At 39.6% G+C, this 26,028-nt stretch overlaps 1 protein-coding gene across 2 annotated transcripts in view; it reads right to left on the bottom strand.

The window, feature by feature from the left end:
* Positions 1-59: 59 nt before the first annotated feature.
* LOC133661831 (RAS guanyl-releasing protein 2-like) overlaps positions 60-26,028 on the bottom strand; it is a 62,249-nt gene continuing 36,280 nt past the window's right edge. The window contains exons 9-19 of one of the 2 annotated variants that reach the window (XM_062065350.1): positions 25,807-25,980; positions 19,901-20,017; positions 14,045-14,326; positions 13,890-13,964; positions 13,695-13,814; positions 13,497-13,612; positions 13,283-13,424; positions 10,936-10,972; positions 9,138-9,296; positions 3,967-4,029; positions 60-1,073 (exon numbers count right to left, since the gene is read on the bottom strand). In XM_062065350.1, coding sequence (XP_061921334.1) covers positions 3,971-4,029; positions 9,138-9,296; positions 10,936-10,972; positions 13,283-13,424; positions 13,497-13,612; positions 13,695-13,814; positions 13,890-13,964; positions 14,045-14,326; positions 19,901-20,017; positions 25,807-25,980 — 1,281 coding nt within the window. In that variant the 3' untranslated portion in view covers positions 60-1,073; positions 3,967-3,970. Of the gene's footprint in view, positions 1,074-3,966; positions 4,030-9,137; positions 9,297-10,935; positions 10,973-13,282; positions 13,425-13,496; positions 13,613-13,694; positions 13,818-13,889; positions 13,965-14,044; positions 14,327-19,900; positions 20,018-25,806; positions 25,981-26,028 lie in introns of both variants that reach the window. The other variant, XM_062065349.1, reaches the window with a different exon arrangement.

Raw genomic sequence — 26,028 nt, forward strand, 5'->3', positions numbered from 1 at the left:
GTGCACAAGTATAGAAATTAACATAATACAGCTTGTCATCCAAATCAAAATCTGAACATAAATTGTTTTATTAATTTATGTAAAATAGATATGGGATCAGAAATGGCATTTTGATACAACTGATACACAAGGGACATTTCTTGTCGTGTTTTGTCCTTTTGAACATGATATTCTTTTTGTACAACTTAATTTAAGAAAATAAATTATACTGCAAATCATTTATACTCATTCACCACAGCCAAAATGGCTTGAAAATAAATCTGATTACTATGGCTTTTAAAGGACTGCTTATCTTTTAGTCTAATAATTAACCAAATGGGCCCTATTTCCACACTCCACAAACATGGCAGCACCGAAAAAAACAATATTTTGCCACAAAAAAACAATTTTTTTAAATATTACATTTTCAAATAAAGGGAATAATATTTCTCTCATTCCCCTATGTTTTGAGTGTCCTTACGTCTGAGGAATTAGATATGTCTGTGAGCGGACTAAATCGAACATGTTTTATGTAGGCTTTATTCGTCTGCACTAACAGGCAGCACTAAAATGTTGCACACACACGAAAAGAAAACATTCCAAAAAAACTTTTACATAAATGCTGTCTCTTTCATATGAGACCCACACAGCAGCAGTGTCTCATTCAATGACATACCAGCCGCTCACAATGTGTCTTTCAACAGAGGAAACAAAAACGTGCTTGTCTCCTTGTGCGGTAAGTAATAATTTGGCGTGCAACAACAACAACAACAACAAAGTTACTGCAACATACATCTAAATCATGAAGGTCAAAATAAATGCTGCTGTCCAATAAAATGACAATTAACGGTTCCGCAAAGAAGTAGAACACAGGGAGAGGCCACTGTCGTTCAGGTTAACAAAGGTCCAATAACACTAACTGGCATGTCCATGTGAGTCCAGTGGAGCTGCTGGCAGGTGCAAACGTTGCAGTATTAGTGTGTGTCCACAGAAAGCCTCTTCTGTCCTGTGACATCACTCACAAGATAGCTGCCTGCACACTGCACACCAGCAGCTACAGGACTTTGGACATCATATTTCATACTTCAATGCACCTGCAAAGAGACATAAATTAGCTACATCTGCCCAGTGCATGCTCAGTTTTATTTAAAGGCCCCGTATTGTATTGTTTTGAAGTAGTCTGAGAGGTCCCAAAATATTTTTAAAAGTTGAGCCTGGCTGTACTTGAGCTTCTTTTTCATGCTTTGTTGCCATAGAAAAATGTCACATTACCCATAGAGGCCCGGATGAGTCCTTTACAGCTTTTTTCTTGAGTGCTTGAGCCTGTCCAAGACTGCAACCGCAACAAAGGTATCGAAAAATGGCACCGTTTTATTTTAAGTTGTAATTGTATTTCACTCCATGACTTTATTGAGCCTGTGCAATGTATTTAACGTAGAGGTATGAAGAAAGCAATTAATTGCCTAAAAATATCAAACTCATCACTAGCATTCACAAATGTAAACTATTGTTAAAACTATTATTATGAGGACAACTCTGGGGAACAACAACTGTGTGAAGTTGTCTGTTTTGTATGTAGAATATACTGTATGTAAATTAAGGACAGATTACTTTAAATTGTATATTTAGGTCACAAGCTTAAAAATGTATATTTTATTATTGAAATGCTTTATAATGTTTATTGTATTTTTTATTTTTGTTTGTTTTAGGTTATATTTTACTGGGATAGGCTCCAGCACCCCCCGCAACGCCATAAGGGGCAAGCAACAAGTTAGTTAAGTTTTACAATACAACTAAAACAATTTACTTACTTTTTTGCTGTCCCATGTGTGATGTATGTAGGAGTGTTTTCATGCATATTTGTACATGCTATTATAATGTAATGAAGCTAGCGTCGTTAGCATTAGCTAATATGCTAACACATTTACGAGTGTCTGTGTTAGAATTGTTAACTTAAAATGGCATTCTAATTGTATTGTTCCAGTTTTGTAAGTGTATGGTTTCAGTTTCGTAAATTAACATAAACATCACCGTGGAGTTATTGAGTCTGTTTAGTTGATTGGAGTGCTAGCTTTTGCAGCTTGTGGGTCCATGACAATGACTTCTGTTTTGTTTGATCATCTGTTTTACTGCCATGTTGCAGATACCGTTTGGAAACAATTAAAGTATGTAAATGAAAATGTAAAAAATATTTTTGTGTACATAACTAATTTTACATCTTTGGCTAATATATGGAAAAACTTGTATTTTATTTTTTTATATTTTTTTTTTAGTCGTGCGGCTTATATACCGGTGCACTCTATAGTCTGGAAAATACAGTAATTAGAGTCCACCTGTGGTAAATTCAGTTGATTGGACATGATTTAGAAAGGCACACAAGTGTCTATATATAAAGTCCCACACATGACAGCACAGCATAAACCAAGAATGAAGTTGAAGGAATTGTCTATGCACTGTACATTGCTAACATAAGTCATATTTTAACAGCAACATCTGGCCAGGTTAACTTAGTCATTTAAGAAAAACTAAATGATCAAACATAAAGGGAGTACTGCAATTTTTTGGAATTTTGCCTATCATTCACAATCATTATGAGAGACAAGAACACATTTGTTGGGGCTGGGGGGTTAAAGATGATAAAAAAAACACTTGGAATATGTGGCTAATGGGAGTCGTTGTTGTAGCCTTCAAAGCCCTCTAAAACATCTTCAAAACCCTCCATCAACATTTTGTATACACGCTGCAAGTCTATAGATAATGTAGTAACAGACACGTTCATAACAATATGTATTATGTTCAATAATTACCGTATTTTGGTCATTTTGAGTATTGCCGGAACAAATTATTTGGCGCACTTTTCCGTTTTAATAGCAGCGCACTTCTGACTTCCGGGAACAAAGGTGTGTGTGTCTTTTAATCATGGTAGATACGGTAAAAACAATAAAGACAACTATTTTTGGACACATGAGGATTCAGAACCGTATCTTTTTGAATCTGAATATATGGAGGACGAACTACTTATTCTAGAAGCCATCACAAAGGAAGAGTGAGACTTTGGAGCAGACGGAAGCCGAGAGTGGGGTAAAATTGACTCGAAGCTGCAAAATGTTGCTACAGCTTGTTTATTACACAGGTTACGGAACGTAAATAAAGTATCGTTGACAGTCTTTGAACGCATTTTTAAAGTGATTTAGTGGTAGAATTGATTGCTCTCATTAGCTGCATTGCTAACCACCAAAAATGAGCCAATTTCTACATGTTAGAATGCTAAAAAAAAAGAACATTTTGTCTTCTTGTTTCTTATAAGGATTGTGAACGATGGGCGAAATTGCAAAAAAAAAAGTGCTGTTCCCTTTTAAAGGTGGTTTAAGCTAACTGTTTTCTTCCTAATTTAAACTCTGCGGCGTACCATGATGTGAACCCCTTCAAAAAAATCTAACCTTGCATTGCAGCAACAAACAAAGATCATAATGCGCTTTTATTACTTTATTTCCTGTGTAAATATGACTTGCCAAAGCCTTTTTCTATCATTTTAGCAATATTGTTGCATCGTTTGATGAGAATATCAATAATAATGAATAGTGATAGTTCTAGCTCCCACAACATTGTTCGTCTCTTTAATAATTATTGTTCACTCACAATGATAAAAGAAGCTAACAGGCTACACTGCTGCTGTGTTAAAGTGGATATTTGCATTGCTTCAAAATTATGTTGTCTGTAACTGACTGAGACAGATAGTTAGCAGAGCTGTGGGCTTTAGTTTAAGATGTGCAGTGAAGCCTTTTTTATTTTTTATTTGACAAAGTAGTGTTTTTTTTACGTAGGGCAGATGATAGAATGCCGACCTTCGGTCCTCCTACAGGCTCTAGGGACACACATTACTATTAGTTCTTCTTTAAAAACTCAATTTTGTTTGTAATAGGGGACCTTTAACTTTATTCCCTTGCATGGAGTACTGCATTATACTGTGAATGGTTGTCTGCTCACCTGGTTATAGGTGAATGTCGTACACTCCTTCTTCCACCCCCTCTATATCCTCTTCAGCGATTACTGGGCAAAACAAAGATGAAACAGGATGTTGATTGGTTTACCAAAATGGAAGAAAAAGGCAATGAATCGCATGGGTAGTGCGTTTATCTCGGCACTTTGTTGCGCTGGCCCGACAGCACTACTTAACCCGACGAACAAGCAGGTTCCCGCCGACATAAAACACAGCCAGCTGCCGGATACCTCAGGCAGTGCAACACTTTTGCTGACATCGGATGAAAAAAAACAAAAAAAACATCTGCGATTCAGTGGCATCGTCACTGTGGGCCAATCACATTTCCATTGCAAATGAATCGCCATTGTTTTCAGGAATCTATCTTGCAAATGCACCGTATGCTGCGAAGGAGACAAAAGCGCTGTGGGTGACTGCTGCCGCTTTGGCATGAAAAGAAGGAAACGTAGTAAAGGAATATCACTTAATCACGTAATATCGCTAAAATTCGTTCCATTTTGTCCACAAGCGATGCTGAGATCATTATTCATGCGTTCGTTACATCTCGTCTCGATTACTGTAACGTTTTATTTTCGGGCCTCCCTATGTCTAGCATTAAAAGATTACAGATGGTACAAAATGCGGCTGCTAGACTTTTGACAAAAACAAGAAAGTTTGATCATATTACGCCTATACTGGCTCACTTGCACTGGCTTCCTGTGCACCTAAGATGCGACTTTAAGGTTTTACTACTTACGTATAAAATACTACACGGTCAAGCTCCTGCCTATCTTGCCGATTGTATTGTACCATATGTCCCGGCAAGAAATCTGCGTTCAAAGAACTCCGGCTTATTAGTGATTCCCAGAGCCCAAAAAAAGTCTGCGGGCTATAGAGCGTTTTCTATTCGGGCTCCAATACTCTGGAATGCCCTCCCGGTAAAAGTTAGAGATGCTACCTCAGTAGAAGCATTTAAGTCTCATCTTAAAACTCATTTGTATACTCTAGCCTTTAAATAGACTCCCTTTTTAGACCAGTTGATCTGCCGTTTCTTTTCTTTTCTTTTCTACTCTGCTCCGGGGTGGACCGCTAGCCTGTCCATCAGATGGGGACATCTCTACGCTGCTGACCCGTCTCCGCTCGGGATGGTTCCCGCTGGCTCCACCATGGACTGGACTTTCGCTGATGTGTTGGACTTTCACAATATTATGTCAGACCCACTCGACACCGAGGATGTCGTTGTGGCTTGTACAGCCCTTTGAGACACTTGTGATTTAGGGCTATATAAATAAACATTGATTGATTGATTGATTGATTAAGCTTGGTGGGATATTTCCCAACCGATGACAGCATGACTCATGACTTCACCATCTCGACCCCGAGGGACTAGCGGTAGAAATTGATGGATGGATGGACGCCCCGAACGTTGTTTGCTGATGAGGACGTTGCCTCCATTAGAAATATGGAGCTAAATTAGGGTCAAAAGTTTTATTTGAAAAGAATAAACTTTGAAACTGAAAAATGTGGTTTTGATGTTCAATTTTGAAAAATACTTCAATTTATTCAACATTTTAAAAAGTGCTAAATTGTTAAATATGATTATGATTCACTGTGGGAATTTTTGTGGTTTCATCAGATTCAAATGGTTTTTTTTGGGTTTTTTTTTCAGATTTTCGAATATGGGCAGGGCATCAACTGACAGTGTGTGGCATGACCGACGGTGTTACGTTGCGGTGTGGTGTGGGGTTTGTGATTCCAAAGATGCACAGAGCAGGAGGCAGGGTGCAAGTAAGAAGATTATATAAGTCTGAAAACAAGGCAAAAATACATGAAGTCGTGCCCCTGGGAAGTGTATATGAAGCATAGCACAATAACTTAAATCCTTTAGCAAAGTTAGGTAGCAAAAGCTAACATGTCATAGAGACAAATAGTAACGCACCTAAGCCTATAACTACTGTAGTAGAGCAAACCTAACAATCGCCAAGGACGAACATTGTACCCACAAGAAAGGTAGGGTGACTAAGATGTACAAAGCTCTCTGATTAGCTGATTCTAATAACAAGAAAGGTAAATCAAGAGCATACTTGCCAACCTTGAGACCTCCGAATTCGGGAGATGGTGGGAGGGGGGGAGGGTGTTTAGGTGGGCGGGAGGTTCAGGGGGCGTGGTTGAGGTGGGTGGGGGGGGGATATATTTTCAAGTTTTTCTTATATATTTATCTGTTCATGAATGAGTATATCCGCTCGGCCACCGTGTTCAATGGAGAAGTCTGATCTACAAAATTTGCAGGCAGCATACCCCTTCCCCTTCGAGCTGTCCTGGATGAACTGAAATTATTTTATCCAATCATTTTGGAACTTGGCAGCACGGTGAACGAGGGGTTAGTGCGTCTGCCTCACAATACGAAGGTCCTGAGTAGTCGTGAGTTCAATCCCGGGCTCGGGATCTTTCTGTGTGGAGTTTGCATGTTCTCCCCGTGACTGCGTGGGTTCCCTCCGGGTACTCCGGCTTCCTCCCACCTCCAAAGACATGCACCTGGGGATAGGTTGATTGGCAACACTGAAATTGGCCCTAGTGTGTGAATGTGAGTGTGAATGTTGTCTGTCTCTGTGTTGGCCCTGCGATGAGGTGGCGACTTGTCCAGGGTGTACCCCGCCTTCCGCCCGATTGTAGCTGAGATAGGCTCCAGCGCCCCCCGCGACCCTGAAGGGAATAAGCGGTAGAAAATGGATGGATGGATGGCATTTTGGAACTTGCAAGCGTACTTCTTCTTCTTACTCGTCGTCGCCATATCTCTTCTTCGTTCTTCTGCTTCGTCTCTGTTATGTTTTTGGACATTACTACTTGCTGTATGAGTGAGGACAGCATGCGGCTGTTAAGGGGTGGAGGTTTCAGGTGAGAGAGGACGCTAAAGGCAGTGCTTTTAAGGAACGCCCCCAATATTGTTGTCCGGGTGGAAATCGGGAGAAATTCGGGAGAATGGTTGCCCCGGGAGATTTTCGGGAGGGGCACTGAAATTCGGGAGTGTCCCGGGAAAATCAGGAGGGTTGGCAAGTATGATCAAGAGGGAAGAAGCGCTGACAACATGAATACAAACTAAACCTAGGGAAGAATAACAACCAAAATACGTGTATGAAACCAAAACGGGCATAACATGAAATTAAAAACACAAATGAATGCGGAATACCTGAAATGTTTCAACTGTGAGTGATATGTGACAGGCTACTATTTTTATCCCAATATTTGATTATGCCCCTTCATTTCCTAGATACTGATGAGGCATAGTAGTCACATGCGAAATTAAATCTGCATGCTGAGCATCTCCTCTCCCATTCTTTATTTAGTTTTTTCATATTTGCAGCCATTGACTTACTGCCACTCAATTCTTACGCTTCTTAGTCTCGGCTAATATGCAGTGATCAGTCCTCTTGGGCGTCTGTGGTAACCAGGTAACGCATTGTGAAGTGAACTATATTTATATAGCGTGTTTTCTCTCGTGACTCAAAGCGCTTTACATTGATAAACCAATTATCTACATTTACAGCTACATTGCTCACCAGTGTGGGTGGCACGGCGAGCACAGTGGGAGAAGTGTCTTGCCCAAGAACACAACAGCATTGACTAGGATGGCGGAAACTGGATTCAATCCAAGTTTCTGGCTGATGACTCTACCATCTGAGCCACGCCACCCCACACTGAGCAAACATACTACACACATGTTTTTGTTTATTGTGGGGAAAACCAGGTGTTTCACACAAACACAAATGAGCAACTACACCTTATAAAAGGTGTAGTTTCCCTAAACGCCTCCCTAGGGAGGTGTTTAGGGCACGTCCGACCGGTAGGAGGCCACGGGAAGACCCAGGACACGTTGGGAAGACTATGTCTCCCGGCTGGTCTGGGAACGCTTCGGGATCCCCCGGGAAGAGCTGGACGAAGTGGCTGGGGAGAGGGAAGTCTGGGCTTCCCTGCTTAGGCTGCTGCCCCCGCGACCCGACCTCGGATAAGCGGAAGAAGATGGATGGATGGATGGACCTTACAAAACAAGCCCAGAGTCGCTTAAAATAGCTAACTTGGGAACATTTTACTAATAGACGGACAAGCAGTAGGAAATGGATGGATGGAAGTCTTATATAACACAACTATGGTGTGTTCAAAGACGGCTAAATAAAGTGGGGAAAGTGAAAGCGCAATGACCCTAAATTACATAATCATGCAAAAGCCGTGGACTTTCTAACTGTAAATAATTTTTACAATAAAATAATTTAGCCCGTGTTCTGGTGGTTGGAGATCTCTGGTGTAGCCTACAAAAAATGTTGCGTTGAATTGTCTAAATACCTACGTTCCCTGAAAGCAACGTAATCAGGAACGCCGAATAGCTGTCTGTGATGATTCCACACTTCTCACGCCCTATGCAAAATTTGGGCCAAATGTCCGAATCTAAAAAAAAAAACATTTGTAACTAAAAAATAAAGATGTGAAACTATAAAAGAAAAACATTAAACTGTAAAAAATAAGATTTTAATCTGGAAAAAAACAGAAGGTCACATATCAAAATATATGACAGTGAAAAATAAAGATAATGTATTTATACAAAATAATTAACAGAGTGAATCATAACTATAATCAACCTGAAAAAAAATGTGTGCACGTATCTTTGTTTTGAATACACTGATGTATTTTTCAAAATTCAGCATCAAAACTGAATTTTTTAGTTTCAATGTTTATTTTTTCATTTATAAAACTTTTGGCCTCATTTTAGCTCCACACTTGATGTACATTTGTTTAGCAAAAAGCACTCTACCATTTTTTACTGAACTTTGTGTGCGGCACATTGACCAAGAAATAAATAACTCTGAACATGTCAGTGTGAAATTCATATTAATCTGTGCGTTGGTTTGGGTGTCAGTGCGAAAAAATAGTAATGGTGGTGCCCCTTATAGGATGTGTTCAAGGTGTTTTGTGAGACTAATGTTCAAGGACAATTAGTTGCTGAGAACCACCCAAGTCTCGACTGAAATTTGTTGTATGGCGGCCAGGTTTTTCAACCAACCTTGATCAAATTTTACACATGTGCTTGTCAGTTTCTAAAAGATGTGTACGACTCGGTTAAAGACGCTCCAGTGGGCGTTTTGTGGGGCAGCGCATTGATAGCAAGAATTGGTAAGAAATGACTTACCAGTGTTCCTGAGATTGGGTGGAGGGTTGGCAGGTGGCGGGAAGCTGTACGATCTGGCCTGAAGAGCCGGTGGCGTCTCGTGGCTGATACTCTTGGTCCTTTTCCGGCACTCCACGGCCAGTCGGCTCCGGCAGGCCTTGTGGCAGTTGACCCCGCAAGCTGACTCCGCAGTACGGTAGGATGGCGGCAGGGAGAGATGTCGGAAGAGGAGCGGCGAGCGTTGGGACATTCGGAGGAGAGGGAGGGAGAGGCGGCGGCGGTGAGTTGAGAAGCGCCAGGAAGACATGGATCGGGGTGGAGAGAGAGGATCAGACAGAGGGACGGGCGCCACTGGGAGAGCGAGCGGCGACAGGAAGTGGCTGCTACACGCCATGCACACACATGAGCACTGACACAAACACACGGCGAGGCCAACTGGCCCAGACAACATCTCGGCAAACCACGGGGAGTCTGAACGACGGAGTAGGTGTTTGAAAACGTATTATTTTACATGTTAGGAAGGTTTAAAGTTCCACTATCACCACGTATAAGATGAGCCTATTCCATGTATAAGATGAATCTACTCATGTATAAGATGAGCCTACTCATATAAGATGAGCCTGCTCGTGTATAAGATGAGCCTACTCATGTATAAGATGAATCTACTCATGTACTGTATAAGAGGAACTTACTAGTGTATAAGATGAGCCTACTCCTATATAAGAGGAGCTTACTCATGTATAAGAGGAGCCTACTCATATATAAGAGGAGCTTAATAATGTAAAAAATGAGCCTACTCATGTAGAAGATCAGCACACTTAATGTATAAGATAAGTCTGCTCATGTATAAGATAAGCCTACTCATGTATAAGATGAGCCTACTCCATGTACTTTATAAGATGAGCTTACTCGTGTATAAGATGAACCTACTCATGTAGAAGATCAGCACACTTAATGTATAAGATGAGCCTACTCGTGTATAAGATAAGCCTACTCAATGTACTTTATAAGATGAGCCTACCCCATTTATAAAATGAGCTTACTCAAACAAGATGAGCCTTGATAAATCTTCGCAGATTTAGTTTCTGTTTTAAGTTGTAAATCCTTGTTTTTTTATGATAACCTAAATAGAAACTATTAGCAGAGGGAAAAGAGTGCTATAATGTAAAAATCAGTAAAAAAAATATTAATATGGTACCTTAAAGCTCACTAAAACAGCTGAATATTGTGTAAGCTGCAACAAGAAAGGCCTTAGATCACATCGATATCACAATGTGTGTCTCGTGTCAACATTTTGGTGTCCAAACATCCAAACCTCCAGGTGCAAAATTCCTCTCTTCTCCAAATAAAGTCCACTGACCCAAAACACACAAAGAGCACACATACACACACAGCTGGGTGATTCATTCCAATGATGTCCCTGTCAATGGCCCTGTAGAGCTCTGAGTGCAGGCGAACGCTAGAAATTGGGATAAATGGCTGTGGGGCTTCCCTCATTAACTTATTGATACACTACAATAGGTTAGTGTGTGTGTGATGAGGTTTCAGTCGATACACATGCCAAACACACGTTACATTAGCCCTGATGTATTATGGCAAACACATGTTTGATGGCAGTCAATTTATCAGAACTTATCGATCGTTGTGATCATTTGTTTAGCTTTTGGCTTGTATTCTAGCACCATGCAGCTTTTTCTGTGTTGATGTCTGTGGATTTGCAAATGGTGTGTATGTGATGGCTGAGAATCAGTAGTGTTAGCTCTCACCCATCTGAGTGGACCATGCATGCCAGTTGACAAAGAGCGAATGACTATCTCACCTTTACACTTGTAGCCCTGCTTGTAGAAACCCCATATCTACAAAAAAAAGAGAGAAGCCATGAGATGGAGCCACTCATGTTATTTAATTAAGCTCAGCAACAGTTTTAGATTTATTTTAACTCACACTTAATTTGGAAGGCCACTACAGATGTGAATGAGCAGCAAACAAAAGAATGCACTTTGGTAAATGCTTTAAACAACACCTCATTAGCCGTTGATGGGCTAACGCATACGCTCATCATCCACCATCTCGATACCCCGCATTGATCCCAGAGTGCGAAATAAAGGCAGGAAAAGAAGAAGGGTACGCAAATAAATGCACAATGTAAGGTGAGATGAGCTTGGCGGGACAGTCGGAAGAGGATGCAGGCGGGCTGACATCAAGGCGCGTACACGGCGGGGGGAACAATGACATGAAAGGGAGATCACACACAGCCATGGAACATCTGAGGAGGCAGAAAATATCCTGACCTCTTCACTTAGACACACACACAGCACATGCATGCGTGCAAACATGCGGTGGGCAACAAAGTGAGGAAGGTTATATCAGCGCACTCTGACTGACCTTTACCGTCCGTCTCTGTGCACCATGAAAAAAAGGCAGTTCTTGTGTTTGCAATTAATGTTAATCTCCTTGAGTTGGATATTTACTCTTAAGTAATTTAGAGCTATTATTAATATAAAGTATCTTCAGTTTGAATGGCTTCTATCTTTCTTACTCAGGGACAACAATGACTTGTTTTTTGTTGTTCCTGTACTTCCTGAATTGTTTGTCACCAACTTCCAGCTTCAACTCACCAGCTGAGGGCAGTTTGCTAGCTCCAAATAACATTCGAAGGGTTCCACTGACTGTGCACCCAGTGACAAATACATTTTAAATTCATATAGTACATTAAAGGTCCCTGATTATGGAAACTATTCTTTTTAGTGGTTTACAGTAATAGGTGTCTGGAGTGTGTTTATGAGCACAAAAACTATCATCTCTCTCTCTTGTTAGCTCCTCTTTTAGGAAAAGAGACGCTCAAAGTATATATTTTTTTAACAATTGGGGTATGTAAACTTTTGATCACGGTCATTTGGGTACTTTCTTGTGTCATTTAGATTTAAAAAGAGTAAACAGAGTTGTTTGCCAATAAATAGCTTCACCTAACAATTAACCATGAGTGGAAGAAAGGCTTGTGTGTTATCATTCATATACTCTAAAGAATGGCCAAGAAATCATAAATTATCCCAGGGTATGTAAACTTATGAGCACAACTGTATCTAACAAGTAGATAAAGTGCACAATAGTGCTTCCTGGAGCTACACACTAACAAACACAGCTCATTCGCACACAAAACTTACGATAATCACTTACGATAATCACTTACGATAATCACTTTTAACCTGTCTAAAATCCAGCATTAGGGCAACATTTTGATCAACACACTGACACCTAATGCTTTCTAGTGGCATTAATTAGACCACAGATTTTCAAACTGCGGTCTCGAGTGGTACGCCAAAGTATCACTTGATTAAAGTAGAGTGCTTTATTTTTTTGTATTCAAACAGGGTGTTACTGTTCAAACTGTGTGTAATGTTACAGTGGTCAAACATATTCAATATACTTGTTAAATAAAACCTCTGCCTTGTTTTTAATGACTACTTAGGCCTACTATGCTACTGTATCTTAATCATTCAGTCATTATGGTGGTACTTTGAGAGTCAAGTTATTTGTAAGGTTTGAGAATTATTGAATTATACTATTATATAAGCTAAAAATGTATGAAGGATGAGGCATAGTGAACAGGAGAAGGTTGTAAAATACGGCCAAATAAATATTGTGACCAACACAGAGCTGTTGCAGATGAGGGTTTTCCTCTGATAGTCATAAGTCCCTAAAGCTCACCATGCTTCTGTTTTCAGTTGGCTTCTAGTATGAGTGCAACATTCCAAAATATGCCCTTTAATAATACAAGCCTGCTTTGATTACGGCCCACTCACCTGGAGAGAAAATGTCAAGGGCCACACACACACACACACACACACACACACACACACACACACACACACACACACATTTGCGCACACACACTCACACAAAGACAATATATCACTACTGCAGCAGGGGGTTATTATCACAACCAACTTCCCAGAATGCAACATTCTGCTGCTGGTGGCTGTAGATTATTATAATTGGCCCTCAGCTGAACTGACAGGAGGAGCAGTTCAAATAATTAAGTGTGTCTATGCAGCTCTGTGTTTGGCATTTCACCTTTTAGAAAATTAGCATTCAAAATCTGAAAGAAGGAACTAGCTCATCTGTAAGAATTTTTGAATTTTTTTGTTAATATAAAATCTACTCACAAAGCCAGCGCAGTGCTCGCAGAAGGTGGGCTTCACGTAGGTGGCCTCGCTGAAAGTGTGAATGAAGCCCATCTTGCAGTTGAGCAGCGAGCTGGCCCTCGTGAAGTAGTCGATCATCTCCTCTCGGCTGATTTTGCCGTCTCTGCGAAAGGGTTAGTTCGGGTTAAGGCACAGCGGCTCTGTCTACCGCCTGGAACAATTGAATCTTCCTCACTGGTTCTTGTCCAATTCTCCAAACTTGCTGAGGTAGGGGAAGTTGTTCCTGATGTCCTCAAACTCTTCCCTAGAGATGTGGCCATCGCCGTCTGTGTCAAAGTTCTTGAAGACAGACTGTAAGCGAGATGTTTGGAAGGGTTAAAGAGCTAGAAACAGAATTGCTGTGGAAATCAAACAATCTGCTAGTTTTAGTTACCTCCACCATCTTCTCAATGTGCTTCTTGATGACTGTCGGGTCAGCGTTGGGCTTCACCGACACGGACCACTCATCCATCATGTTTGGCTTAGGGTCTGGAGCCGGGGTGGTGCTAGAGTTCTGCTAAAAATGCAAACAGTTATTTACATTTAGCCATGACTTAAAAGTATCCTGAAGGTCTCAATTGGTGCGCACCGCTTGCTTGCGAGGTTCCCTCTGCAAAGACATCTGGTAGATCTCCTCCTCTGTGTGGTACTGGTCCAGAGATACCTATGCAAAACAGGAAGAGACCCATATAGATCTAAACAGCCAGAGACATTTAATTGCCTGCATCCATCTTCATCACACACTGTCAACAGGTTCAGCAGATCCGTATTGGCGTCGACGTTGGGCGGCATGTTCTGGATCAGCGCCAGCTCCTGCAGGATGGCATACAGCTGCTGGGTCTTAGTTAGGTTGACCTGCGTCTTCTCCTTGTCTGCCCAATCTGGCAGTGCCACGTGAACAGCGATCAGGTCCTTCAGGTGCACACCCAGGATGGGGAAGCGAAAACCAGAGCTCTCAGAGAAGCGCTTGCGGTACTGGCAGTAGTTTCCGCATGACGTCACCAGCTCGATGAGGTTGTTAAAAACCTGTTAATGATAGATAGTCAGTCAGGGAAATATTTGGTCCTTCTAATGTTGTATGTTCACCCCCTTACACAGATATGGACAGTCCAGAGTGTTCATAGTACCACAATTTCAGTCCTATAAACAGTGACCTTTTTCCAAAGCTTTGAACCCTGCCCTTTATGCAATGGTACGGGCCGCAGCCAATACACAGATTTTTTCGGTTTCACAAGCTTCACATGCCACCAATAAATTTAGTCTCGTCACATCAGACTACCGTATTTTCCGGACAATAAAACCTCTACTTTTTCCCTACCCTTTGAACACTGCGGCTTATACAACAATGCGGCTAATCTATCGATTTGTCTTCGCTAATGGCCATCAAGGGGGCGCTCCTGCATCTTTTTGCATAAATATCTCAATCAATCAATCCATATCCTTCATTTAGATTAAAACCTTTTTTCCAAGAGTGACCTGGCCAAGATGGCAGCAAAACAAAGTTACAGAAATACATATAAAACCAAAAACAGCAGCAGTCACATGTCACAATTAAAAAAGTAATTACTTCCTTATGTTAACATAAAGACATGTGATGGGTCAAAACAATGTATAAAATGTTTCCCTAAAAACAAGTACAATGCCCAATAAAAAGAGTTTCTCGATTCTTTAAAATGGCCTGAAATCTCATTTCACAACGCACCGGCGTATATCTACGGCTTATAGTCCGGTGCGGCTGATATATGTAAAAATATTTTTTTCTTTTGAAATTTAGTGGCTTATATTCCGGTGCGCTCCATAGCCCGGAAAATACAGTATGTCAGATGGCCATCCATCCATCCATTTTCAACTGCTTGTCCCTTTTGGTACAAAAGAGATAAATGGGGGCAGCATATATATAGGTGTTCTCTATATTCCGGAACTGACAGTACGTTAAATGTAACAGAAAGACAGAATATTAACAAAAAAAACTTCAAATAAAGGATACACATTAATTTGTATTTGATGCCAAACATGGCTTAGGACCTACTTGGTAAAGAGACCCCTGTTGGAAAGGACAGACGTTTGACGTTGCTCAGTGTTTTCCAGGTAGGAAAAATAATTGTGGTCGACATTTATACCTTCGAACTGACGTAAAACTGCAGTGTTGGTTATTTAGTATGTTTACCTCTTGCAATTATTTTTCTACTAATACAGCATCACCTTGAAATACATTCCTGGTTGTTAGGGATGAGAAATATTGTTATGATCTGGCAGCTATGCTGCTGCCTATGTTTTTTTGTTGCTATGCCTGGTTTCTGGGTCACAGGGTGTAGCCACCTGCGCACACACCTGTTACTCATTTCTTCCTGACTACTTAAGCTCTCCAGGCCCTTCACTCGGTGCCAGTAGATTCCTGATGTTTCACCGTTTCAGTCATGTACATCTCCTCTGCTTTGGCTCCACTCCCGCTTCTCATTTCCTGTGGCTCAGTCTCGGCGTTGCGGTGGTAGTGTTAATTGTTGTTCTTTGCATCCTTAGTGATTTTTTCCTCACTCCATTTTGAGTGATCATTTTGTTATTATTTGTATTTATTTTTTGCTCTGCGTTGGGGTCCTACTTCAGCTAAGCCGATCAGGACAGATACGGCCTAAAATCGATATCGGGATATATTATTTAGCCTATACTGTAAATGATAAATAGAATAATTTAAAAACAGGTCGGCTGCTGACGTATAAGATAACAAGTAATTTATGTTATTTTTTTAAAAACTATTATTATATACTACTTGCTAATTTACTGTTAATATCTGGTTACTTTCTGTTGTAACATGGTTGTATCTAAACTTCTGTTAATATTTAATAAGCACTTATAACCTAGAGTAATAAGCATTGTTGTTTGGATATGTTATTAGTTTTGGCCAATACTACAAATTTGGGTATGGAGCCAATACCAAGCAGTTACAGGCAATAGTGATACAATGAATGCAGATACTTATACTTACAATTTTCAGCATCAATAAATGATACATTTTTTGATCACAATTATATTCAAACAAAAACACAGGATGGTGGTAGAACAATATCTCTTAAATATTTTCATAATTTCCTCATTCCTTTTTATTACATACAATATTTTGAGCAAGATAAAGTCCATAAAGTGCAAAATAACTAACTCACAATAATTACAAATAATGTGTTGGTTTTTACTCTTAAAGCTTTCAAGTACCCATCGAATTGTTTCCTGAGTTTGTAACATAAACAAAAATGACAACAAAAAAAAGATTTTGGAACAATAAATAAATATTTATCTTATCACTGTAGTTTTTGTACTTTTTTGATTGTTTTTAATGATGGCTTATTGAATATACACGCACAATAAGAATTACTTTAGAATGTATTACAATTTTGTTTACTTTTGATGATGCTCATTGAATTTCCATGCCTAATAAGAAATTGTTCTGAAGATGGTATGCTTGCATTACATATGAAATGAAGTTGTGTTGAACTTGTAAATTTGTTGCTGAACTGATACTGAGCTAATGCTAAACCTTTGTGTAACTTTTTGTTTGACGTACAGTGTCCTGTTGTTTGACATTCCAAGTGTGAATAGATACGGATAACGGGGAATAAAAAAACAAGGCCGACACATTGATGCTTAAAATTAAATACAATTATTCTAGTTATTTCACCCATGCTTGTGGTTCCTCGGAACGTTGGCCGAGACTTGTGAGACGGATAAAGTGATCAGAGCTAAAGAGCTGCGTGCCCTCGCCTTGCGAAGTTCCTCTATTGTGGCTGATAAAAACTGAGAATAGTTTGGGTCTGGGGTTCTTGTCCTTCTACACAATCCAGCGAACGTTGGTGTCATGTAAGAACAACAACCCCGGAGCCTCTGTAAATATGTTTTTTTGTTTGTGCGTGGAAATGCAACTGACTGACTATGGGAAAGAGTCTCTGACACGTTATTTCTCCCTCTAAACAAACGAAAATGCAGCGAGTGGACCAAGTCCACAAGTATCAACCATAGATTGATGCTGTACTTCAGGGCTATTCAACTGGTGGACCAAAACCGGCCCACGAAAAACACCAGACTAGACCCCCAAGTCCAGTACAAAACTTGGGACATCTTTACACCAAATTTAATATAATAAAAACACAAGAGCACCCCTCTGTATTAGGGCTGCAACCAACCTCAACTTTGATAGTCGACAAGTCATCAACGGTCTTATTATAAAGTGTACACAAATTGAGTGGCTTTTTAAATTTAGTTAATGACTTATAAATTCAGCTTGAGATATTTTTAGGCATTTGCTTACGAACAACAGAGATGACTATCCATTGATCCATCCATTTTCTACCGCTTGTCCCTTTCGGGGTCGCGCGGGTGCTGGAGCCTATGACTAATTTATTTATAAACATTTATTTATAAAAAAACAAAACCAATGAAGTTGGCACGTTGTGTAAATCGTAAATAAAAACAGAATACAATGATTTGCAAATCCTTTTCAACCTATACTCAATTTAATACACTCCAACGACAAGATACTTAATGTTCGAACTGGTAAACTTTGCAAATATTAGCACATTTGGAAGTTTCAAAAAGGCTAGCACAAGTGGCAAAAAAGACTAGCAAAGTTGAGGAATGCTCATCAAACACTTATTTGGAACATCCCATAGGTGAACAAGCTAATTGGGAACAGGTGGGTGCCATGATTGGGTATAAAAGCAGCTTCCATGAAATGCTCAGTCATTCACAAACAAGGATGGGGCGAGGGTCACCACTTTGTGAACAAATGCATGGACAAATTGTCGAACAGTTTAAGAACATTTCTCAACGAGCTATTGCAAGGAATTTAGGGATTTCACAATCTACCGTCCGTAATATCATCAAAAGGTTCAGAAAAATTAGGAGAAATCACTGCACGTAAGCGGCATGGCCGAAAACCAACATTGAATGCCCGTGACCTTTGATACATCAGGCGGTACTGCATCAAAAACCGACATCAGTGTGTAAATGATATCACCACATGGGCTCAGGTACACTTCAGAAAACCACTGTCAGTAACGACAGTTTGTCGCTACATCTGTAAGTACAAGTTAAAACTCTACTATGCAAAGTGAAATCCATTTATCAACAACACCCAGAAACGCCGCCTGCTTCGCTGGGCCCGAGCTCATCTAAGATGGACTGATGCAAAGTGGAAAAGTGTTCTGCGGTCTGAAAAGGCCACATTTGAAATTGATTTTGTAAACTGGACGTCGTGTCCTCCGGACCAAAGAGGATAAGAACCATCCGGATTGTTATAGGCGCAAAGTTCAAAAGCCAGCATCTGTGATGGTATGGGGGTGTATTAGTGCCCAAGGCATTGGTAACTTACACATCTGTGAAGGCACCATTAATGCTGAAAGATACATCCGGGTTTGTTGCCATCTAAGCAACATCTTTTTCATGGACGCCCCTGCTTCTTTCAGCAAGACAATGCCAAGCCACATTCTGCATGTGTTACAACAGCATGGCTTCGTAGTACTGAGTGTTGTTAAAAGGAAAGGCCATGTAACACAGTGGTAAAAATGCCCCTGTGCCAACTTTTTTGCAATGTGTTGCTGCAATTAAATTCTAAGTTAATGATTATTTGCAAAAAAAAATGTGTTTCTCAGTTCGAACATTAAATATCTTGTCTTTGCAATCTATTCAATTGAATGTAAGTTGAAAAGGATTTGCAAATCATTGTATTTTGTTTTTATTTACACAACGTGCCAACTTCACTGGTTTTGGGTTTTGTATATTGTAGCTATGTTGCTTATTCGGCTGTTACAAAAATAAAAATAACTATTAAAATGTTGTCCATTTAAAAGCAAGGACTGGCAAATTGCTAAAAAAAAACAAAGTATAATTTTTTATTTTAAAAAAGGACAGTTAAAATAGAAGCAATAAAACACAACAAAACGATCTAACTTGCACAAAAAGAAACAAGCATTTTGTGATAATGTGTTTAAAAAGTTGCACATAGGTATATTATTCTTAACATTTTAGCTATCTCATAGTTTATGTTTAATCTTTTATGATACCGGCGCATTGTTGCCTAATGTTTTGTGTGTGTGTATGTGTGTGTGTGTGTCTGTGTGTGTGTGTGTGTGTGTGTGTGTGTGTGTGTGTGTGTGTGTGTGTGTGTGTGTGTGTGTGTGTGTGTGTGTGTGTGTGTGTGTGTGTGTGTGTGTGTGTGTGTGTGTGTGTGTGTGTGTGTGTGTGTGTGTGTGTGTGTGTGTGTGTGTGTGTGTGTGTGTGTGTGTGTGTGTGTGTGTGTGTGTGTGTGTGTGTGTGTGTGTCTGTGCATGCATGCGTGCAGACGAACTTTGGCTAAAATGAAACTTGGTTATTTTTCACATAACTGTTGTATACTGTTAGATCGCTTGCAAGGTACAGGCTAACTATCTTACCAAGTCTAGAACGCATTCTCCAGATGTGTCCTCATACGTTGTGTAGCATGTTTAAGGATTACTCATCTCCAGTGTAAGAAACGTTTCTTTGCCACAGTAGAGGCGGGGATTGGTGCCCAGCAGATGTGTCTCTCTGAACATATGGACCACTACTCAGTAAATACCAGTAAACATCTCTTACCTTGTTGGTTTCGGCGCTGATATGGGCCTGTGTGTCTTTGAGACGCGAGATGGAGCTGTTGCTGAGGCCACCTACCACTGCCATTAGCGTGTTGAAGTTCTGCAGCTGCAGCAGTTTCTGATTAGAGTGAGAGGAGGAATATTAAACAGTGGCTTCATGTAACATTCCAAGTGAGAGGATTTAGGGAAATGTCTGCCAAAATGCTCAGCAGCCCACAGCTGAATGCTTTAACCTAGCTGCATCAAAGCTAACATATTGTGAATGGTGCTCCGCAGGGCCCCACGATGCCCTTCAGCCTGCCCGGCGTCTCCCTGCAAAAATCGATGGGGTCGCAGCTGTGTGGGAGGGCCGCCGGAGGGGGATCATCTCATTCAGGTCACACATTTGCAATCAGGCTTGCGTTTGCAGAGCAGCTTAATGCACGTGGCCAGAAGAAGGATTCGTTTTAGGAATTTGGGAGCGTTCGTCCCAAAACCGTTGACAAAATATACTGTTGATTATGTTCTAGAGCTGCATGTCTGTACTAAATTAATCTAGCTGTTGAGTTGCGTCCCCTTCATATGGAACCCGACAGTTGCACCCCGAGGAAAGCACTGAGAAATTCCGGCTGTCATGGCAGCCCTCTGTGCTGCCTCCTGTGCTAATGGAATAAGCGCCAACATCATTTTTGTCCCAGCGTGTGCTCACCGCGGGCACGGGTGCGGAATACCTAAGTGGTAGACCATTTAGACCGGAAGGGAATTAGCGAAGAGTGGGATATTTCACGCCATGATGCGTTGCAGCATAAATCGGTTGCCTGCAAATGAGACAACAAGACCAAAGCAGATGATAACATCAGCAGAGGCCATATCAAGTACAGAGAAGCCATCAGACGACCATATAAGGAAGTCAACTGGCAGCTTGTTTGGGAATGTGGGAGATAGTTTTGGGATAACAGGCATGCTGACAGTGTTAGAATTTCTTTACAGAAAGTCACGATGACCCAAATGCTATTTAAATATTGAACTTTACACACTTTTTAAAATTAAAAGCACAAATCTATGCACTTGTAAGAGCCTTTGCACAGAATCGGTGCCATTTCCGTGTCCAGGAAACAAAATTAACTGTCAAATAAATTTTTTATCAAGCAAAGTCTCCTTCGCGGATAATCTGATTGAATACTAAATCAATACAATTGACAAGATTCATTTAAACTACAGCATGTTAAATACTGGAAAAATAGCATTTGTTAGCTGTCCCTGCTTCCTAAAAATAGATGTGTCCATTAAATATAATCATTTAAATCCTTCAGAAATGTTATCATTTTCACATGTTTGTGTTACTTTATACTTTCAGGGCCTGGTCTACTCAGATTCAAAAAACAGGTGCTAAACAGTGTGCGCAAACTATAAAATTGTGTGCACTGTTAGTGGGCTTGTTCCGGGTCTTGAAGTTTAAGTCTTGAAAAATCAGATTGCGAACCCTAAATGATAACATTTGCATCTCCTACTATTGTGGGAGTTTTAATAGTCAGCATACATGCTCCATATAAATGAAGACTGATACACTAAATGCACTGAGCTTGGTATTTTGCTCATTTGAGAGACGCAATCCTCTGCGCACAAGTTTAGTAGATCAGCTTTGCGTGTGCTATCAAGTTTGTACGTGTTTTAATAGGCGCAAACCTTTAGCAGATCAGACCATTTGTGTATTTTGTTTTAAAAACCAAAGCAATTTACCGTATTTTCCGAGCAAAAGAGAGCACAGCTATGTAAGCCTCATCCACTAAATTTTTGAAGAAGCTATAAGCTATAAACTGCAGTGAGCGAACTCGTCCAAAAGATGGCACCTTAGCACAAAGAAGAACACACCTTTTCAGGGTCTTTGCTTGTTTGTTTTAAACTACTGTATTTGCAGCAACAAAGAAAAATCCATATAACAGCCGCACCGTTTTTATAAGCCGCAGTACAAAGCGTAGGAAAAAAAGTAGCAGCTTATAGTCCGTAATTTACTGTAGCTAAAATTCACACTATGGTCATGTCTATGGGTATTCACTCAGTCTCGTTCCCTGACACCCTCTGAAGAATTTGGAATATTCCACAAGCCATCGGAAGGCCAAAGTTAGTTCATTCATTCAATTTTCTGTACATCCAATGATATTTCAAGTTCAGTCCTGTTACATCAATTATTTTTTTGACGCTATTTATGTAGTATCAATAATCTTTTTTGGTTGAATCCCTGTAATGTAAACATACTATTAACATACATTTCTAGTGGCTATATTACACAGTATTTGATCACACTATGGTAAAAACACATCCCTGTTACTTTCAGTCCTGTTACTCAAAAGAGTAATCTTCGGCGTTGGAACCTTGTACAAAAAAAAAGTTGCCTTGGATGGGTCAATGCACATTTTGAGTATCGTATATAAATCGCACCCACTAAATTTTAGAAGAAATAAATGTGTTTTCATATTTTAGCCGCACTGGAATATAGGCGAGGGCGGACCTACGTCACTTCCGCCTACCAATCCCCCAGCAACCGGTCACCATATTGAATTCGTTGAAAACAAACCAGCTCACAGCGAACACAGCATTGACAGAAAAAGCATTTAACAAGGTTTCACGGCATTTTAAACTGTTCTAAATGGCGTATGATTATGGAGTTGTAGCCTTATGAAGGCGCAGTACAGCAGGCGAATAATGTACAAAATATATGTCTTTGTATTGAAAAGTCTTGCAGACAGCATTTTGCAACTGTCTTGAAAAGTTGATTAAATGGCAACATAAAAATTATAGGGTTTATTATAACCCAACTGTTAAGTGCAAATTTAAACAAAACCGGTTTTCGAAAATAGCCTATACAGGCTATAGACCAGGGGTCACCAACCTTTTTGAAAGCAAGAGCTACTTCTTGGGTAGTGATTAATGCGAAGGGCTACCAGTTTGATACACACTTAAATAAATTGCCAGAAATAGCCAATTTGCTCAATTTACCTTTAACTCTATGTTATTATTAATAATTAATGATATTTACACTTAATTGAACGGTTTAAAAGAGGAGAAAACCCGAAAAAAAAATGACAATTAAATTTTGAAACCGTTTATCTTCAATTTCGACTCTTTAAAATTCAAAATTCAACCGAAAAAAAGAAGAGAAAAACTAGCTACTTCGAATCTTTTTGAAAAAATTAAAAAAATAATTTATGGAACATCATTAGTAATTTTTCCTGATTAAGATTCATTTTAGGATTTTGATGACATGTTTTAAATAGGTTAAAATCCAATCTGCACTTTGTTAGAATATATAACAAATTGGACCAAGCTATATTTCTAACAAAGACAAATCATTATTTCTTCTAGATTTTACAAAACAAAAATTTTAAAAGAAATTCAAAAGACTTTGAAATAAGATTTAAATGCGATTCTACAGATTTTCTAGATTTGCCAGAATATTTTTTTTTAAATTTTAATCATAATAAGTTTGAAGAAATATTTCACAAATATTCTTCGTCGAAAAAAACAGAAGCTAAAATGAAGAATTAAATTAAAATGTATTTATTATTCTTTACAATAAAAACAATACATTTACTTGAACATTGGTTTAAATTGTCAGGAAAAAAGAGGGAGGAATTTAAAAGGTAAAAAGGTATATGTGTTTAAAAATCCTAAAATCGTTTTTAAGGTTGTATTTTTCTCTCTAAAATTGTCCTTCTGAAAGTTATAAGAAGCAAAGTAAAAAAATAATGAATTTATTTAAACAAGTGAAGACCAAGTCTTTAAAATATTTTCTTGGATTTTCAAATTGTATTTGAGTTTTGTCTCTCTTAGAATTAAAAATGTCGCGCAAAGCGAGACCAGCTTGCTAGTAAATAAAAAATTTTTAAAAAATAGAGGCAGCTCACTGGTAAGTGCTGCTATTTGAGCTATTTTTAGAACAGGCCAGCGGGCTACTCATCTGGTCCTTACGGGCTACTTGGTGCCCGCGGGCACCGCGTTGGTGACCGCTGCTATAGACTATATAGTATATACCGCATGTTATTTTTGTACAACAACAACTTCAGCTGTCGAACGTTATAAGGTACAAATTCAACAAGTACAACATTAGCACGGACGGTATAGCCAAGTTGTGGTTAAGAAGGTGGATTTTTGTTCCTTATATTTACCAGAAACGAAGTGATCCGAACACACGACCCGGGACTTTGGGGGACTCCAGTGAGAACCGTCCTCGTTTTCCCGGTGTAAAGCTGCGAGCCATTTGTCTCGTCTCTGTGGGCTTTTATCACGCTTTGGCAGAACAGAATACGACCTTTGTTTTCCCTGTTTCCAGTTGTGGTTAGCACAACCAAAAACAACACAGTTTTTCTGCATTTTGGAGGCAGAATGACGGGTTTAATCAGCGTAGGTCGACAGGTTAAAGAGTAATGGCAACGGTTTGTTTTCAACGCCAGTCCAGGTTGCTATGGCTCGAAGAACCCGTATGTAGCTCAGTTGCCCGGATGTCGGCCCTCACCTATAAGCTACAAATATATACCGGTATGTTGTGAAATGAGATATTTACATAAAAAGATGTTTTAAATGTTTATTTGCATACCTTAAATGTTTACAAACGGTGTCTGTAACACAACAGTAAAATGGCTGATCAAACAAAACAAAAAAGTAATTGATGTCTTTATCCATCTTTCTCCTGTGCACTGAAACCACTGAAGTCATCTTCTTTAGTGGCGCCAAAAACTAGCATCTTCTTCTTCGTTGCATTGCCCTCTTGTGTCTGTCTCTTTTTTTGCACTTTCTGCAAGTGCGCCCCCTGATGGCCGTTATGGTTATGATGTTAGTTTATTCCGAATGTGTATAAAATTACATTGTATAATATTTAAAAAATCAGTGAATAAATACAAGGATAATTTAGTAAGTAAATAATGATTGAATATATAATGAACAATAAATATCACAAATAAATACTTAAATAATTTATGGTTAAATCTATAAGATTAACAAGATTTTCCTTTTTTAATAAGGTTCAAGGTTCGGCGTGGCGAAGTTGGTAGAGTGGCCTTGCTAGCAATCGAAGGGTTGCTGGTTACTGGGGTTCAATCCCCACCTTCTACCATCCTAGTCACATCCGTTGTGTCCTTGGGCAAGACACTTCACCCTGGCTCCTGATGGGTGCTGGTTAGCGCCTTGCATGGCAGCTCCCGCCATCAGTGTGTGAATGTGTGTGTGAATGGGTGAATGTGGAAATACTGTCAAAGCGCTTTGAGTACCTTGAAGGTAGAAAAGCGCTATACAAGTATAACCCAATTATCATTTATTTATTTATCATTTATTAGGATTCTTCTTCCTTGTACTTTGTAAACACTTTGAGTTTGATCAGTTTCTTAAAGTTGCTCATTTTAGTACATTGTTTGATTCCATTGCTTAATTCTTTCCATAAAATTATCCGTTAGCAAAGAAAATTGAAATGTATAAATAAGCCGCACTTTTGTACAAACAATAGCAGAGTTCAAAGCTTGGGAAAAAAGTAGCGACTTATAGTCTGGAAAATACGGTAGTTCAATGTGCATATTGTTAAAAGTAAAGTTGAAAAAAGACATAAGATTTATATTTATTTTTAGAGAGTTACAAACAAGCAAATGGCACATATTCTGTGTAATGGCCCATAAAAGTTGGTCATATCCAGACACGTGGGCATTTATTGCTTCTAATTATCGGCTTTACCTTCCCCCACCTGCGCCAAGTCTGTGTAATTAGTCTGTGGTTTTTTGGTCCACAAACATCACACTACTTTAGTTTTACTATATCATTAACATCGAAATGTGCTCATCCTAACCTTGATTGGTGCAACTGTGGATCATAATCACAGGTGTCAAAATGGTTTTCTCAAAATAAAACGATGACGTGTATAAAGTATGCAAGTTATTGTTTTACCTGCGCCACTCTGATGAAGTGCGAGATGACAGAGGCTCTCTGGGTCGCAGTGGGCTTGCTGAGCACCATGAGCTGAATCCACTGAGAGACGCTGTTGAAGAGCGTGATGAAGCGCTCCAGCACGGGGTTGTCCACCGTGCAACCGTGCATCACAAAGCTGTGGTAGTCCTGAAACTACAAAGGAGAGGGATTGTGTTTTTGACTGCAGGGGCTAAAAATGTA

The sequence above is a fragment of the Entelurus aequoreus genome, linkage group LG12 (assembly GCF_033978785.1).
Source record: "Entelurus aequoreus isolate RoL-2023_Sb linkage group LG12, RoL_Eaeq_v1.1, whole genome shotgun sequence".
In the NCBI taxonomy this organism is placed as follows: Eukaryota; Metazoa; Chordata; class Actinopteri; order Syngnathiformes; family Syngnathidae; genus Entelurus; species Entelurus aequoreus.